Source organism: Tigriopus californicus, chromosome 5 (assembly GCF_007210705.1).
Source record: "Tigriopus californicus strain San Diego chromosome 5, Tcal_SD_v2.1, whole genome shotgun sequence".
NCBI lineage: Eukaryota > Metazoa > Arthropoda > Copepoda > Harpacticoida > Harpacticidae > Tigriopus > Tigriopus californicus.
The window spans coordinates 4,343,924-4,361,978 of record NC_081444.1 but is presented as its reverse complement, the minus strand read 5'-3'; the positions used below and the strand labels follow the sequence as shown (position 1 = coordinate 4,361,978).

The 18,055-nt window shown below is 44.1% G+C and overlaps 1 protein-coding gene across 1 annotated transcript in view; it reads right to left on the bottom strand.

The window, feature by feature from the left end:
* The window catches only part of LOC131880734 (calcium-activated chloride channel regulator 1-like), a 40,236-nt gene that overhangs the window by 7,797 nt on the left and 14,384 nt on the right, over positions 1-18,055 (bottom strand). The window contains exon 2 of the mRNA XM_059227426.1: positions 5,641-5,959. Within this exon, the coding sequence (XP_059083409.1) occupies positions 5,641-5,959 (319 nt within the window). The remainder of the gene's footprint in view (positions 1-5,640; positions 5,960-18,055) is intronic.

Below are 18,055 nucleotides of genomic sequence, written 5' to 3'. Positions count from 1 at the left end.
AATTGAAATCAAGATATGAACGAACTCCGAGCCATGATGAAGGAAGGGCTCCGTTCAAAATCGACGTCGAGGTTCGAAGACGATGGAGTTGTTATTGGATTCTCGGATTACCCCAGCTCTTCCAATTGCTTGAAGAAGAATGAAATTGGAGGAAACCTTTTACTTGAGTTTGAGTAGACCAGAATCTAATAGAGCTGTAATTGAGGTTCAATTGATATTGGGCATAGCTCTACCTACGTATATTCACAGTTGACACGAGAGGAGTCGTAGACAAAGGTTCCATTAGGTTTGAAATTGGAAATGGTAGCAATTGTTGAGCGTTCATGGTAACGGTGGTTCTTCTTCACCCGAATCGGGTAAATGTATCCGTTATTATCCAGTTTTGGGATTGGATTCAAATGAAACAAGAATAGAAGCTCGTCTGACTCGGATCCGGAACAAAATCTTGCCACATTGACACGAAGTATTTTAATGATCCTCTGTGTCATAAAGCAAAATGCTTAATGACATTCCATCTCAATGTGAGATTACATTCCATTCATCCATGTCAGCCGAATGGAAAATGCAAAAAGGCTTAGTGGCCTTAATTAATGAGCTCCCACAAAACTATTATTTCCGGCTCATTCAATGCGCAACGTCTTTATTTGAAAAAGGACCAGAGCGCTTTATCTTCATCAACTCAACCAGAGTTGAAACCAGGCCGGAAAACCAGTAAACTTCGATGTCAGAGCAAAAAAGGTTCATCCATCAAACGCTAAAAGTGGATTGCCATCTTCAGTTTTACGAGTGAGAAAGTCCTATGATGAGCTGGATATGTGATCTTGGGTTCAACGAGCGGCTTGGCCCTCGACAGGCCCTACGAAATTGGCAATAATGTCTCTGAAGCATTCCACCAGTGCTATAATTTAGTTATCATCGCGCATAGTTTGGGTTGGCCATGATGAATTGGTCAATTAGATATTCAAACCAAGAGAAAGCGCTGGATGTTTTTTTGGCAGACGACCATCTGTATGGCAAATCTGGGATTGTACTTTCCTCTGAACGTCTTGATCATGAACATCAAAGCGTTGGGGTGTTGGTGTGAATTTATGAATGAGTGAGAAATCAGTGCAAGAAGTGAACTGAACACCACCGACCGACCTTTGGAAATGGAAATGGGGAAACTTTCAAACCGTTCCGGGCCATTCAAGCTCATGACAATTCACTTTCGTACTGAATAACTGTTTGTGTGCCACGGAGAAAAAGAGGCCCCCATAATTGGCCATGATGCAAATTTGAGCGGTGCACTCAATTCATAGATGTATTGCAAACGGGAGATGTGTCTAAAAAGACAAGATTTCCATAAAAAAGGGACGAAGAACTCAGCTGAGACACTGATCTTCTTGTGCAAAGAGTGTGACTAAAGTTAGCTTTATGGCAATCGTTCCTCCCAATCTACTCAAAAAGGACCTCTTTGTCCCGAAGTAATTCTTCTTGTAAGAACTTGAGCAGATTGGCTTCAGTTTTTTTCAACTCGGGGTTACAACAATTGCCAGCTTGTGTACTGGTTCGGTCTGGATGGAGTAAAAGGCGTCTTCTCTCTCTCTCATTTTCTCGTGGTCTGTCGTCTGTTCTCATAAAGTAGACCTTAAAGATGGTCTCGAGTCACGAACATTGGGGAAAATTCGCTTAATTTCTCTATTAAGCCCAACAACCAAGAGGGTTCTTTTGCCATCGTCCAAGAGAAGCAAAAAGGGGGAAATATAGCAACATCAAAACTCAATTCCTAACCACGTGGTTTGGTAATCAAGGATACATTTTACACCATGCGCGCGTTTTTTCAGCTATAATGAGCTCGTTAACCGAAAAGAATTGAGAAATCAAGAGAGTACTTGTGACTACTAAGCTTCCAGGATGTCTCGTATTTACTCACTCAGTAGTGTTCAATGTCTTGTACATCCCTCCATTCAAATGGAGGTTTTCGCAACTTATAATAACAATACAGAAATACTTTACGACGGGCTATAATTGCTTGTCCCCACACATAGACAACCAACAGAAAACCCCAAAATCATCTTGAAAGAAGTTTGGAAAGAAAAGGGCCTCTGTCTTCGAATACATACTGAAGAAGGCACCATCCACGAATTTGAGAGTGTGTGAGTGTGTGTGGACTGAACATGTAAGAGAACGTGAACATGGCCGAGGAAGAGCTGCTGGCAGCGATGAGGATAATTTTCTTTTGTGAATGTTCACCAGGCATTTGTTTAGCTCAAAAAGCCATTCCACAATTCATACAACCAACGATGCAGCGATGGTATTTCGAAAGAGGTCAACCTCGTTTAATTGCTCTATGGAATTCTCAGCGTTAAAAGCTTGGATTTTTGAACGCCGTCCAAACCAATTTTGGCAAGATCGAGCCATGGGGTATCTTGGAGGAATTGGGGTTAGGTTTTTTATTAGCATTGTCCAATGGGTAAAATTGAGGTCGGTAGTAGGCAATGTATGGCATCCTCATTCTTATCGTTATCGATAGTTGGTTGAATAAAAATGCATTTGCATGAGTATCTCTCCATTAGCAATTATTCTCATTAAGTTTCACAAGTTTTTCTATCATGTGCTTTTTCTCCCAGTTACGGGTGGCAATTATGACAATTATAAATTTCCCGATCCTCCAAGTGCTTCCTCTTCAAAGTTCTCAACCATCTCGGCAAACTTTGAGTTCAGCTGAAAAAGTGGATCCAACCTAACATTTCTTCGCACACGGTAGGAAAGTAAAAAATAATCTGGTTGAAAAAGAATGTACCGACCGACGACGACCAAGCCGAAACCTTGGCACCCCGATTCCAAATTTCACACTAAATTACACTCAACAAAAAAAGTGAATTCAAATTAAGTCAACGTTTCCAATGCAGTGGACAAGAAGGGCGTCACAGTTTTGGTTGCTTCGATCGATAAAAACCCGCGTTTCTGTGTTCAATGGCCAAAAAGCCTCTTGGTGGATGCAAGAAACGACTCCAAATACGGGAGTAGATAACCCTTCCAGTGCTACGCATCGAAAATGCCCTTGAATCACTCGGCCGAGTTCCGAGTTAAAAGCAGGGTGGAGTATTTTTGCAAAAAATGGCCAAATCAATCACCCAATGGCAACGCTGTCATTTCTGTAACTAATCCAGTGATCCTTTCTCAAGACACTCGAAGGATGGAAAATGGGCGGTAATTGAAGGAGACTTTTGGTTCATTAGATGGGACGAAAAAATGCATGGAACTTATTTCTTCCACACTCTCTCGATCTCTCCTCCGTCTTTCTCATGGATGGAGGAAATGGCGAGAGGGAAATTCTTAAGAAATTGAATTTTTCCCCAAAGGGTATTGGGGTTAATGCCAATCAAAGAATGCAAAGGCTCCTCGATTTGCTGAATTCTTTACTTCATCCATCTGTTGTGTTAGACCTTCCAATCACGTTTTGATTCTGTTATCATCTTGTTAGCTCAGGGTTTGAGTCTAGTTCACAAAGCAAAAAAGACACCCTTATCAATTGGAAGAAGACCGTGGATTGTAATGTTCTTCGACGGAGTTTCAATTCTTAAGAAATATGGTTGGAAACCGGTGATTAGAGCTTGTCTGCTGTAAACCAGTAAACTACTTGGATGGCTCATTTGAAGTACGAGGAAAGCGCGGAGTGTATTGCATGTGGAAATGCCATAATGACACGCAATTGTCATTGACATGCACTAACTGGAGATCATCGTCATAGTCTCCTCATTCCAACGACCAACTAAAGAGAGGTGTGTGTTTCCTTGCCAAACAAAAAGTACCATCACAAGACACATTTTTACGACCTCAAAATTCTTGAGAAGTGTCTGGAACGATTGATCGGCTTAAGAACAATGGGCCCATTCAACAATGACGTTCACTTCATCGATCTGGCAAGACTCACTTTCAGCGAAGAGAAAATCAGCTGATCAACTTTTGCTTGTTCAATGAAAAGCTGCAACCATGGGTATCTACTAAAGTGTTTGAAATACAAATTGAAGACCACCATCCTAATCAGAGGCCAGTCAATGCTCAAGTTTCCCACGAATCCTTTCCCTGAGCCCAAATAGTTGAGATGGTGAGCTTAAATCAATGATTGAATCTCTGAATTTGTCGTTGACGCCTTGAAGTGGATGGACATTTCAATTTTCACACATGGTTAGCTTTGTTCCAATTAATGACCTCACCTCAGCTCCGAGACCAGATCCCACCAAGCAAAGTAGACTGGCTTGGGCATAAGATTCATTAATCTAAGATCGTTTAAATGGCAATTCTTCCATCTTAGGAGACGTCGGCGGCTAAAGATTGGCCTGAAGGGACGTGCGCTCTAAATAAGAGCATCTTGTAGGAGGAGGGGCTAGGTAGTAGACGTCGAAAGAAAAAAAACTTGAAATTTTTATCGCTTCGGATATCTTGCTCCAGAAGAAGCTCATTTCGTGGATTGACTAACAGGCCGAGTTTGAGACAAATAATGTCTTCTACGGAGAAGGAATTCCTCCCCCAATCACCCGATCGATCTGTCAAAATGGACTCATGATGGAAAGTGGCTGGAAAATTGGGACAACATATATCTTGATTAAGAACTAATTGGCGTGGAATGAACCGAAATGGAGAGAAAATCGCCGGGTCCAAAACTGATCAACCATGCAAACAAATGCGATAAAAATTCTCGTCGCCACCCGGACGAGCATTGGTGGCGGCGGGAGATCCTGGAGGAATTTGTCGGGATCGACCTAATGAGGTCGACATTTGGTCACACTTGGCGGCCCGAAACTCAAGTTGTCAAGCAGATAAGCCCTTTAAACAATGACAAGTTGGCATCTGGGTTCCAGGAGGAGATTGGGTAATTTCTCCGCCTGGAAAGTGATAATGACTTTCAGGCTGGTTGACTTTTGTGGTGAAAGATGATTGACAGGGACTATGGTTTTGAAGGTGGGAATTAGACGAACGAATTCGGTCGGCAGGTAAACCATTAATTGCTTCCAATTTGAGGGGGTGGATGGTTGGTTAGTTGGGTGGCTTGAATAAATCCTGGATGGATGGAGTTCGAGGAAGAATTGGTGCCATGAATTAACGATTGATTGGAACAATTCTGATTCGCATCGTCTTTGTCAAGGTTAGGATTGATTCACACAAGACGACTCTACTAACTCCCCCCTCTTTTGTCCTGTAATGAAGACAAAGCCCACTAATTTGGCTGATTTAAAGGGGAACCTTGGATTATTCGAATTATTGGTTCTATGGAGACCAACTGGCGAGTACCGTTTGTCTTTCATGCTCTCAAATTCTGACTGTGAGTACCTCAATCATCATCGTCGTGAAGCATTTGCATGTGGTAGCATTATTAACCAAGCCACTAAATTAGGTTCCATGATTTGCAGGAAAAAATATGTATGGAAAAGAATACCCGGGAAGGCTTTTTGGCTCCCCACTGAAAGGGCAACCAAGCCAACCGCGTCATGGAAACTAGGCTGATTAAATTTGATATTTCGCCTGCCACATAGCCTTCACTCAGAATCTTTGTCACCAAAGACGCCAAACCGTGCTGCCCAACAAACATGTCAATCAAATCCATGGCAATCATATTCATCAACTGGGCTCGTTGGCGTCGTCGTTTTCGTGACTTACCTCTGGTGTGAAGATCACTCTGGGCATTGAATGGCTCCAAAGTGGAGATGAACCTCATGGGGATGTGAACCCGCAAGCCGGACTGTCCACAGGCACCCGGCTGCTCGGTCCAGGGTTGGGAAGGCCAGGAGCCGAAGAGACTTTGAGTTCCCACGGAAATGTCGGGATTCGAGACAAACTGCGAGAATCTCACTTTCCTCGTCCGTGATTGACACTGGTGTTGATTCCACGATTTGGGTAGATGCACCTCAATGGACGCAATGTAGCTCTGGTTCTCCGTCAATTCATAGAGACCATGGGAGGTCTCGTTGAGCAACACCTGAAAAATAGATCAATGAAGAATCCTCATTTAATGAGTCACGGTGAAAAGTGTGGTGGTCGTTTTTGAGACGGTCACATCCAGATACTGTGAAAAGCGTGGAATAATAGAGTGCACATTTCAACGGTTTTAATTCGCCCATATTCTATGGCGGAGCTAGGGAATGGAATAGATTTGCTTGCAATTCTCCTCGCTTCGGAGATGAATGATGTGAAATCGGAGGGTTTTGGATTTTCAATGCCACAATGGATTCTGGAGCAAGTCAAGGGAGAAAAAACATCATCATCGTCGTCGTCGTCGTCGCCGCCGCCGCCGCCATGATCATCATCAGATTTTCACTTGTTGCGGTTATTGGGTCGAAGATGGATCTTTCATTCGATGGATCCCGCTCCTTTTTGGTGGCTTCTAGCTAAACATATTTCCCTCTGATTCCGTAAGTATCATTCAACGATCGGAATGGTAGCTGGAGGAGGTGCGAGAATGCTCAAAGTGGAATCATGATTCACACCTTTGGAAACGAGATCCGTGATTGTAATTGCCAGATTGATTTTAACAAGATCAAAGTGTCCGACAGACACATTTAGTCAGACAGACATCCATGACAACTCACATTTGGTTGATGTTCATATATTTGGTGGACCTGGTGAGGCCAAAGTCAACACATGTTGGAATGACTCGGCAAAACCCCCGGTAATGGTGAACTGTGCAGGAATTCTGAACTAACAAAATATGTACTCCTGGGCCCTATATGACGTACTAAGATTAGCGAGAAAAGATAGCTCCGGGTTTCACAACCTTCTTCTGCTTTTATTTTTAGATTTTGTAACATAAGATAAAGACTACATTGGTCCTGGTGTTCCTGTTGGTGAATGAGGATCAAAATTACCCCTTGTTATTATAGGCGCTGTCATTTTAATGAAAAATCAGCCATCAGAAAGCTTTCAAACCGTCAAAAAGGCTTCCTGAAATGCCTGTCAGGCCGGCAATTAAAAAGATATCACTTAAAGGAAGCCAATAAGGTGTCACATTGCCTTTGAGTTGGTGGTGATGGTAGTGTTAGTACTATAGTGGCAGAAGACGTTGAGGTGAGAAATATGTTGAAATCCGGAATCTCCCGCCCCGAACACCCACTTTCGCACCATATGGAGATGGTTGTTCGATATGGCATCGGTGAGAATGACTAATCACTCTTCTCCAACCCAATAATGAAGCACCATCCTTGACCATTTAATAGCCGCAAGAAAAGCTTAATAGAAAAGAAAACCCCCAAAAGAAGTAGATCATTCCGCGGAAGACGGTCTGGTTTTCTACAATTGATGTCGCTTCAACGAGGATAACCCAGTTCTGAGTCGAACCGACATGATTTACGACTGCCTCAAGTGCACACGTTTTCGAAACCTTTTATCGGAATGTGTTTACGCTTCAGACAGGCTGTGGTGCTCCATAAGCTCCTTGGAATGGGGGATATTACGGACCGACTTCGGGGTCAATTGGAGCCAAGTTAAGTTTGAAAGATGGGGAAAATATCCACGACAAATGCGGGCAACAACATCTCGGCGAAACTATACCTATCTTTGGATCTTTTTTGTTCTGAAGGCTCTCGGGAATCGCACACTTTTAGGCATATGCCAGCCGGATTTCAGAGATTAGCAAAGGCTTGGAAATGAAATTGTGTCAGCCAGAAAAGATCCGTGGATCAATTTACGATCTGACATTGTCCATTTCAACCAAACACAGTGGCGTCGAATATGTGTGTCAACGGAAAGCTGGAATCAATTTGGTAGCATCCAATTTTCTACGTTATATGGCCCAATTTACCAAGTGTGCGTCGTACTAGTATATACACCAACCATTGCTACCGCTACCGACCGATGGCAGTGCTGTCAATCAGATGTAATTTCAATATCTTGAGGAATGAGGAATTCGTCTTCATTTCGTCGGCAAGTCTGTGGACAAACTGCTGATGGATGTTTGGATGTGTGTAATAAAACGGGAGCCAATTAAACAACTCATCTGCGCTCCAAATGGCTTTTACGAACGGGACGACGAATTGATGGATCCAATTTTCAGCTCAGTTTATTGGTCTAGCCCAAGTTGGAGACAACTCGACCGAAACCACCACCATTATCACGGATGGAAAGATTTTATTTTTGACCCCTCAAAACATTGATTTCATAGTCATTCGCAGCTGCATTCGTCATTCGCCTCATTGGAATGACAAATGGGTGGTGAATTGGTGAAATGTGAGAGGCCATTCATTCATGAAACGCATTCGACATCGGATTTATGACTCAATGAACAATCCCCCTGCCACTCATTTGATTCCACTTTTGACTTATCAAAGGGCTATATTTGTGGATCTGGGGCTGAGCTGTCGTCAGAAAGGAGGACCCCCTTTGTATTCATGTTTGCTCTTGTGGCCAAAGGGTTTGCCAGCTCAAATAGGTTGAATTCGGTCGATCAGCTTCACTGAACAAGAAACATCTTTGGGGCCTTTTGGAAGGGACGTGAGTGCTGCGAGAAAATATCTGCAACAAAGGATGTCTCTTTTTTGAACTTGTGCGGTCTTTCGGCTTCAGCGTGGTTGGGAAATATCTCGAGGTCCATTTTGGGCGAATAAAGAAATTAGATCAACCCTTCTTTCTTATCGTCTATCTTGTCACGGGCAAAGCAAGCTCTGGTTGCTGCGAGAGCCACAATATGAAGGTTCTTTGTCAATTTTTGGTTCGGAACTAATCGATTAATGTGACTGGAGCGGCTCAAATACGTGGAGGGAGAAATCATCCGAATGAACAAAGTCATTCTTGAATTGGTACATTCTTCCCTCCCGCTTTTAAGAGCAGAGCTCGAAGAACTTACGTACAAGCGTAATAATTATCAGAACACCCTACGCATTTCAGGGCTGATATTGCACGAGTCCAGTCCGGGTCAATGAATCTCATTATGTATTCCTATTTTGGCGTTTGCAATCACCATTTTCTGAGCCAAGAAGTGCCAGCCACGAAACACTAAGAGATCGGAGAGTCCACCCAATTCATCTTGCCACAGGTCCTGGTTATCGAATGGGATTGAAGTGTGAACGCTGTTCATTACCTGGGATTGGATTTTTGGAGTCTCCGGTGCACTCCGCCCCGAAATTCTTTATTCACGATCACCATAGACATTGTGGTCTACGGACTACAAATGAGGTCCGCCCTTTGCAAATTAGATTAAAATATTGCCTTGGACAGTCTTCAACGGTTCTATTCAAATATCAAACCATCCCGTGTACCCACGCCTTTCGTTCCCACTCCCCACTTCGGTCTGTTGTGAACGATGTTTTCCTCGAATCTTTTAGGGTTCATACTGATTACAAAGTGAAAACCCATCCTGTCTCTTGCTTTTGACCGGTATTGATGTGTATGTGTGTGGCTGGATGATAAGAATGACGGTGGTGATTGCAACGACATGAGAACAATCGTTGGGGGAAACAGGAATTTAATCCTCTTATCATTTGGGATAAACAAGCGGAGAATTCACAAAGCCTAGCGCAAGGGGACTCCTGATTAACCTCATGCCAGAAGAGCCGCAAAATCCCTCTCCCCCCCCCCTCCCCCTTAATACTGAATGTACTAGTACAGTATGCATGCACGATAGGTACAGTACAGTAAGTATAAGCCATCATGCATGAAGAGAAATCTCTCGCTCTCTCCCTTTCATTGAATATGATTGTCTCCAAAATGGCCACACAGGGATCAATTACCCGTCCTTCCCAAGGATTTACAATTACACACCGACGTCCAGACGGAAACCTCTTCTATACAATGGAAACTCGAAAGGACTCTTGGTCAATCCCAGAGAAAAAAAAAACAGATTAAAGAGTATTGTCAGAATAACAAGGTTTCCCGTCGTTTGCCTCTCTTCCACTGGGTCTTTCCTAATTGGATGAGTTGCTTTGAACTGGACAAGGTGACCCTGTAGAGATGTCATTGATCAAATACATTTGCCATGCTTCACAGCGTTATTCACCAGTCGCCAGTCGCCAATTTATGCCAAATTCTCGTTTCTAGTTCCTAATAATCATGGTTTCACGGTCTGTTTGTGGGAGTACATTCATATTCGCTCGTTTGTTTCTCAATGGCTTTGTTTAGAGCCTTGTTTAGAGCTCAAGCGAAGAACTCGGGGTCTGAGTTAGGATGACGGTGATGATATCTGGAGCAAAGCCCCCCGGTTTTCAGGGCCCACCCACGAACAGCGTATCTGAATTCCACTCACATCATCCTCAACAACTAACTCAACAAAATGGCCACCTAAATATGGCCAGAGACCACCAGAAATCAAACCATTGGTTCTTAAAATATATGAATACGTCCATAGGGCCTCCTCGGGAGAGACCGAGGAGGGCTCCTATAACTTTGGGGTTCTTTATGGCTTGATGAAGGCATGAAGATGGATGCATGCATAAAGACGAGTGTCACTCGCTGAAGAGACAGAGGCCATGTTTACACCTCCTATCAGGTGTCACTTTGAAGCATGAAGGCTTGGAGAGGGGAGGGAAAGAAAGGACCTTCAGAACAATGAATAACCAGACAACGACGGCGGGCAGGTGCACTTACTTTAGTGCATGCATTTAGCCACACTCCGCTCTGTCCATCTCTGTCCATTTGAGAAGTCTACTATTCCCAGTGTTTTAAGCAGAGAGCATGCCATCTCGTTATAATGACATATCGCTTCACTATGCTCGTCAGATGCTAACTTCTGGACTGACATGAGGTATTTAAACACTTGACTATGGTCGTCCTAGTTGGAGAAGGATGTGGTTTAACTCGATTGGTAGGAATATGAGTTGGTGGTCAAGTGAATCTGGCCACGAGGACTTGGCTCCAGACATTGAATTGAGAGGTGGATGAAGAGGTTTTCGTCCCAAAAATGGGCATGGCTCTCCAGTGGTGTGGTTGCTCGTGGGCGAGGAAAGTGCATATCACTTTCGGAGCCAAGACACAACCCGAGCTATTAGTGCTATCAAAATAAACAAAAACACTTGGAAATGCATCTGAGTTCAGAGTTTTGGTGAGTGCGATATCGGGAGCGCACTTTCCGCTTGGATTTGTCCCACCTCATTAAGGCATGTCCGAGGCTTTCAGAAATTATTTTCACTCATCAAAATTACGTGTCGGAAAGTGCTTGGTCATGATTTGGCTCTCAGATTTCTTCCCCAGAGTCCCTCCATATTGGCCTACTCATTCTCGACTTGAAAGAAACCCTCGAGTTTTGGATGCGGGTCAGCATTAATAGCAATAATAAAGAGTTCTTGGAGGTATCTTTATGCTCTACCCGCGAGTGCGTAACTTTGGCGATCATCTGACAAAGGCCTCAGAATATGGAATTGGCACTAAAAACGTGTCCAGTGCTCATTTTCCCCGTCGAAATTGGCTCGCACCAACTTGGACTATCATCGAGATGTTGGAGATGCTGGAGATGGTTCAAAGCCGTTTCGGTGGTCGTGGGTCTTTCAAAGGAGATTTTGCCCATTCATGAAAAGCCTTGGTCCATTCAGAATCACTCAAATTGAAAAAGAAGACGAAATCTGGGTTGGAAGAAAAATCTCCCCTCATTTCTCGATGGGAGTCGAGTTCTGTTTGCTTTAGTGTTCCATTTTCATTGGAGAAAAAAGTCGGGAAAACACGGCGAAGAAGGTTGAGTGCATTCGAAAATATCTTGGGCGGATAGAGAAGGCTTTTTATTGTTGCCATTAATTTTCAAACCATGCCGACAATTGCCACATAGCACTAAAATGAATGGCACTCTCCTTCACCTCACTTGAATGCACCCATTCCACACATCTGTTCCACAAGATTCGGTGGAAGCCCATAGCAAGGCCTAAAGCCTATAGTATTACGTAAATACTAGAATGTCTGTGGGTAAATCGAGCTTGGAAAAAGGACAAAGGCCTGATCATTCAACTTTCGATCGTGGCACGAACTCTTTAAGGTCGTTTGGTAATTGTCAAACAACGAACGCCTGATCCTTCTCTACCCCAAGATCTGGTCCAAAAGCCACCATTGTGTCGTCGACTTCAGTCTTCTCTCATTCCCTGTTTATTATGCTCCATAAATCCCGACCGAGCCATTGAACTCGGTCGGTATCCCAGAATGAGGGGAGCTATTTGCATAAGTGATGATGAGTCCTCAAATGCTCTTTTCTCTTCTCGCCATATCAGAATGAGGCCCATCTTCATTTTGGGGATTCTCGAATCCTTGGGGGAAGGTCAAACAGGGCAGCCGAGCAAAGTGTCCAATTCCATGAATTCTTTCTTCTCCGTACGTCCTCGTTCAACTTGGCTCATCCTCATCAAAGCCATCTTTTGCACGAAAGCCGTGCACGCCACTTGAAATTGCATTTTGAAGAACGAGTGCAATATGCGAATTGAAGAGATGCAATTTCAACGAGAAGCCCAAGCTATTTCACGATTCTTGGGATGAAAAAGACGAGGAGGGAGAACTAGTTGGAAATTTTGAGTACTTTCAAAATGACGAGGAGCTGGCTGGGATCAAAAGGATTTGTGCTTACTTATATACTGCATACCTCTGCCTCCTCAATGTATACGTATACGTACAACCGGTGCTGGTGCCCGTGTTAAATGTTCATAGATGAACAAGTTAGGCTTCTCTAGTGACATTCAGACACAGAGGAGCTTCAAGAACAAAAGATGCTTGTCTATGTAATGCGTAGAGTAACTCTATTAGCTCGTTGTTGGCACAGATTGAGCGATGATACCGACTGATAAGCAGAGTGTGTACAATGCAATCACACTTGGACAAAGAGTAACTCGCGATTGTCGATGAAGATGCCGAGGAACACGAAGATGAAGAAGATGACTTTCTCCTATTCGCCGTTGTCAGCCTCTCTCTCTACCTTTATCTGTCGCTCAGTATAATTCTTAAATACATCATTGTGGCGTTGTAATAGCATTACCTCAACGAGAGAGTGTGCGGGCCTGATGCCCAAGTGAAGAAAACTTGCCTCATCATTCATCTTTGGGACGAACTCCCAAACAATATTCATCATCTCGACAATCCTTCCGCTACCTCCGGGATCTCCATAAAAAAGCCACCAACCACTCGATTCGAGTGTGTGTTAATGCACTATAATCACGTGTTGACTTTCTCTTTGTCCAATCCAGCACCACTTCCAGATCCACCTTTGTTTGAATAGGCCTCATCAAGGCGGAATTTTTGCATTCCAATCGCTACTGGATCGATCGATTCCTCCCAAAGAATAGATTCCATTGTTGTCTCGGGAGCACTGGCCAGGAACACCAAAGACACAGACTCGGATTTATGCATGGCCAATCGCAGATCTGACGGGGAAGCTGTAAAGACTGTAAAGAGGGACTGTTTGTAGTGCTAGTTCCACTCCCTGACTCTCCAGATGTAACTTGACTCGGGGTCGGTCGTCCTCGAAAAGAAGTTTGAAGCCATTGACAGACCACTTTTTTGCCCTGTTTTTAGGGTGTCTGAGGGTATCGTAAAAACCTACAAGACCCCTCGATCCACTCATACATGATCAAAAACATCTGTACTTGTATAGCAGACAGGTTCTGGGCGTACAACCAGAAGGTAATAATATCAAGGAAGTTATTCGCGTATGAGCAGGTATGGTTTACAACTGACAACACGTGTGCCGAGTGATGTCTTTGCGAAGCGAATGGGCAGAAAATGGCGCTAGTTTCTCTTCTCGTCTTGGTGAGTGGATCAAGGTTCTTTTCTCCAGCTTTTTTTGGCCGAATTTTTCAGATCGATATCTTGTCATTCATTGGAAAGATTTCTTTGCTCAACGAATTTTTTTTGAGATCAAAACCGATCAGAGGGCAAAAAAGAGGACCGGATCCCGGAATCCGAGGACGAAATGCTCATGGTTAAGGGTGAAGATTAATGAATGACCGCAATAAAGAGTTTAATTTTCCACGGCCCATCTCCATATTGCACGAGAGCCTCAGTCTTTGTGATCAATTATTCCGTTCGGTCGTTTGTGGACCGAGAAATCCAGCCGATAACACCCATACTTCCCATTAGTTTCGGGCTCGAAAAACAGGAATAAATTACGAACTTTTCAATGAATGTTGAATTAACTCAATCCCTTTTGTGGTCGAGACAAGTCGCTGGGATTCTGCCGGGAACGCCCAGATTTTCCTTCCATTCTGGGTTCACCCAAGCCATCTTTGCACGCTTCTTGGATTTACGGACAGGACTAAAAATGCTTACCATGGCATTCGACGCTAATACAACATTCAAGCAAAAGCTCCCTCTACCTAGACGCACAATCCTGCACCTGCAGTACTCTTTTTATCCACGATAAATAGGAAATTCTTAAAGTTTCATTTATTATGGAGGTTGGGGCTAAACCATGATTTGGGAAACGACATAATTGAATACACTCGAAGCACCAGGAATTGTCAAGACTTCAGTTAACCCCCTAGATCTTGTTTTATTCCTTGTACAAGGAGATCCCACCCTATACCTCACAAGGTCTGCAGGGAAGGAATCCCCGGGTGATAAATGACTGGGCAGAAAATTGGAATGGTGGTCTTGATAGGAGTGCATTCGATCTATTCAAGCAAGTGGGTCTCGGGCAACAAATCCGACGACCCGAAGACGACCGCCATCGTTTCAGGAATGCAAATTTCCAGTCGATTACTCGTGTCGTTACCTGAATGCACGAGCTTTTTGGGCGTGTGACCAATTAGCTTTTGTATTTCGAAATGAGGATTCATTCCGGAGCTAAAGTGCTCGAAAGACCCCCAAGTTCTGGCAAGTCTAGCTTCAATTTGGTGTTCTGTCCTATGGAACACACACGCGCCCAAAAAAAATCATTATTTCGAAATCTCGCGCCAAAATCCACAAGCCCGTCTATTGAGGTTATAGCGGGAAATTCGAAATCTACATCCCAGCCCATTTTCAGTTTTCACCCTCTTCCGAGAACACTATCTCTTTGTCCTCGAATGGAGTTGAAATTACTTTCCAACTGTGGAAAACAGCTCGGGAACTATTTAAGCGCCTAATACTCACGACTTTTCAATCTCGAAAAGCAAAGTCTTTACACTGGAGACAATCGAACGTTGCCGCGCCAACCCCAGATGGGATTCAAAGCCCTCCGAGCCAAGCAAGATAGCTACGTAGCTCAGTGCTTAGTAATGTGGTCGATTCCACTTGGCTCGCAATTCGCTCGTGATTAACTTCCAACGGACGAGCTCACCGAAAGACTTGCCTTATGAGCCAACAACTAAACCGACAACAACACGATCCCCATCGCGGCTGGGTATTTTGGGAAAGCCAATTTGTGGCCAAAGCAGGTTGACGTCGTCGGCTTTGGTGGCTTTCGGGTCATCTGGCCAATTGGAGATGTGACTTGGCGTATTTTCTGAATGGTTGTCCCCGAAAAGCTCTTCGACCCTCTCATCGAATCTCTCTTTGCCCTTCATAGACTCGAAAATTTCTCAATTATGCAGTGGTGGAGTTCTTCATGGAAGTAGATGAAAATGGAAGAGGAGAGAATATCAAAGGAGAAGGAGGCGGAGTACCAGAGAGTGAGTGGTGGTGGTGGTGGTGGTGGTGGCCATGGTGGTGATCTTCTTCAACGAAAAGCGATTTCTTAGCTCAGCGGGGCGCTGTCGTTCCCTCCACGCGTTGATTTGACTCTCCAGCCTCCAAATGAAGTGAATCATAGTTGCTGGTAGTCCAAACTCCCCAACCAACAACTAGTTCATTGTGCTATTCTGTTTTGGAAGCAAGCATACTGCTGACTAGATGCACCACACACACACCACATACCACAACGCACCCATGGAGACCCTTTTTATTCGAGAAACCCACCTACGCACAAAACACTCCTCGAGTAGCTCCTCTTCATCTACGTTGGATGAACGTACAGATGTACAGTAAGGCCTGGCTGTGGCAAGAGAGGAGGCTCAAGTGGCACACTTTTGTGCTAACCTTACTTACTACTACTCCTACATTTAGCCAAAATCGCATCTGCTATTCAAAGCTTGGAGAAGAACCCAGAGGTCACTGACAGTTGTGGATGCGATCGAACTCATCACCGGACCCGATTTGGGGGATTCAGGGGGCTAATGGGTGATGTGATGCCAGACATAATGGCTGAAGTGACAGGACAACATACCTAGAAAGGCAAAAACCCACAATAAAACAAATGCGTAATGCAAAACATGAATTATTTATGGTGATTGTGTTTCGACGAAATGACTTGTCTGATGGGCTTTTTTAAGCTCATTGGGCGGGTCCTTGCTCATGTCAACCATCGTGGGTTTTCAAGCGAGTTTCCTAAATTGGAATGTGGATACAGGTGCTCATACAAGGCCTAAACTCTAAACGAAACAATCCAGGGTCTGAACTGAAGTGGGAGAGAAAATTGTTCGATTTCCAAAGGGGTTGAATGGTGGGTTTTTTTTCGCTTAAACCCCCGATCTCACGTCCTAACTTTTCCGTTCCCAGACTCTCTCGAGGTGGACGAGGATGATTTCCTCCAATTTTAGTGTATTCTCATATGGAGATTAGCCTCAACACTTTTCTCTCTCGCAGCTTTAATTACAGTTTGTCAAGACTGGCACGTAGATGGAAGCGTTTTCATAAGGCACCAAATATTCTCGCCAGTTCAGTTCAAAATTGACCCCCGATGCCCAATCCACTGTTGAGAACTTTGCCTTTCCATATAATCCCCACCTTAAAGTGTCGAGCTTAATAATTGGATTATGCTAATAGGAACTAGATCGGGAAGGCCGGATTCCGCTCTCGATCAGAGCTCGCTGATCAAGCATGCAGGACAAAAAGCTCATAATTTGATTGGGAAGTCCTGGGAGGACTTCCTGCCTGAGACAAGTTTGTGAGGTGTTCTTTCTTCACTCACTCCTCCTCTTCAACCTATTGATCTCACTTGCAAGTTACAAGCACATCACATCAGCATGTCTTCTTGGTTCATTGCCTACGCTGACTACGTACTACTCGTACTATCACCGTCCTTAAGCCCATGAATAGGTGTGAGAATATGAGAATGCATGAAAAATAGGCACCAATTTGTTTCACTTCTCTCCAAATGAGCATTGAAGCTCATTCAGGACGAAATTTCTCAAACTTTCGTTCACACTGCTATTGATTAGAAAACGAGAAAGTTTGCCCCTTGACTTATGGGCGCTTCAAACGCCACAGCATCATGCCATCATACGGCGAATAGCCAAATTGATATTAACCACTATGATGAACTAACCCCCTCAAGGGCCCAAACGGGTTCGATTCCAAATTGAGAAGGTGCTAGCAGGCGAGCATAATTGGGTCTGGCTCTGGATTATACGTTTGACAAATGAATGTCGGGGATGAAATTCGTCTCATTATTGATTATTGATCCAAGTCTTCGTCCGTCTGTTCAGACATCCGCCCACCACCACCGCTTGCGATTGCCTTGGACTTGAATTGGCTGTTGGCGTATTAGTGGTTGAAGGTCTTATTATTTTTCTTATCTAAGTAGGTTGTATTCCAAGGACTTGATTGGTGGACCCGTGCTGTCAACAAAACACTTGGACTACCACTCAAAGAGATCCACTCACCGATTACAGGAGAAAGAGTTACAAAATGCATGGGCCCGTGAGCAAGAAGAGGAAGCCGAGCAAGCATCAGTTCAAATGGCCATCAACTCGCAAGCCAGGGGTCATTGGTGATATTCATCAAGCCATCATGAACTACAAGTGCTCAGCCAGTCAGTCAAGTCAAGATCGATCGAGTTGGCTCAATCTAGTAAGGTTTCGAGAGGGTTTATAATAAGATACCCTCGAACATCTGGTAGTTATCAAGAAAGTCCTGGATCCAATCATAGCTTTGTCTGCAGTGGAGCGTATTGAAATCTTTTAAAAGGGTCCTCTTCCAACGTGTGCACCCGAAGGCGCGTCAAGTTCCTCTTGAAAGGGTTATCACAAGGATTCAGGGTGGATTTCAGAGATGAGATGATAAGCTTGAAGATGGTCTCCCTCTTTATCGCTCTCCCAACCAACCAACCTACGACCTGCTCGCCTGTTCGGAGCTTCTGACTTGGTAAGACTTGTAACAGCTA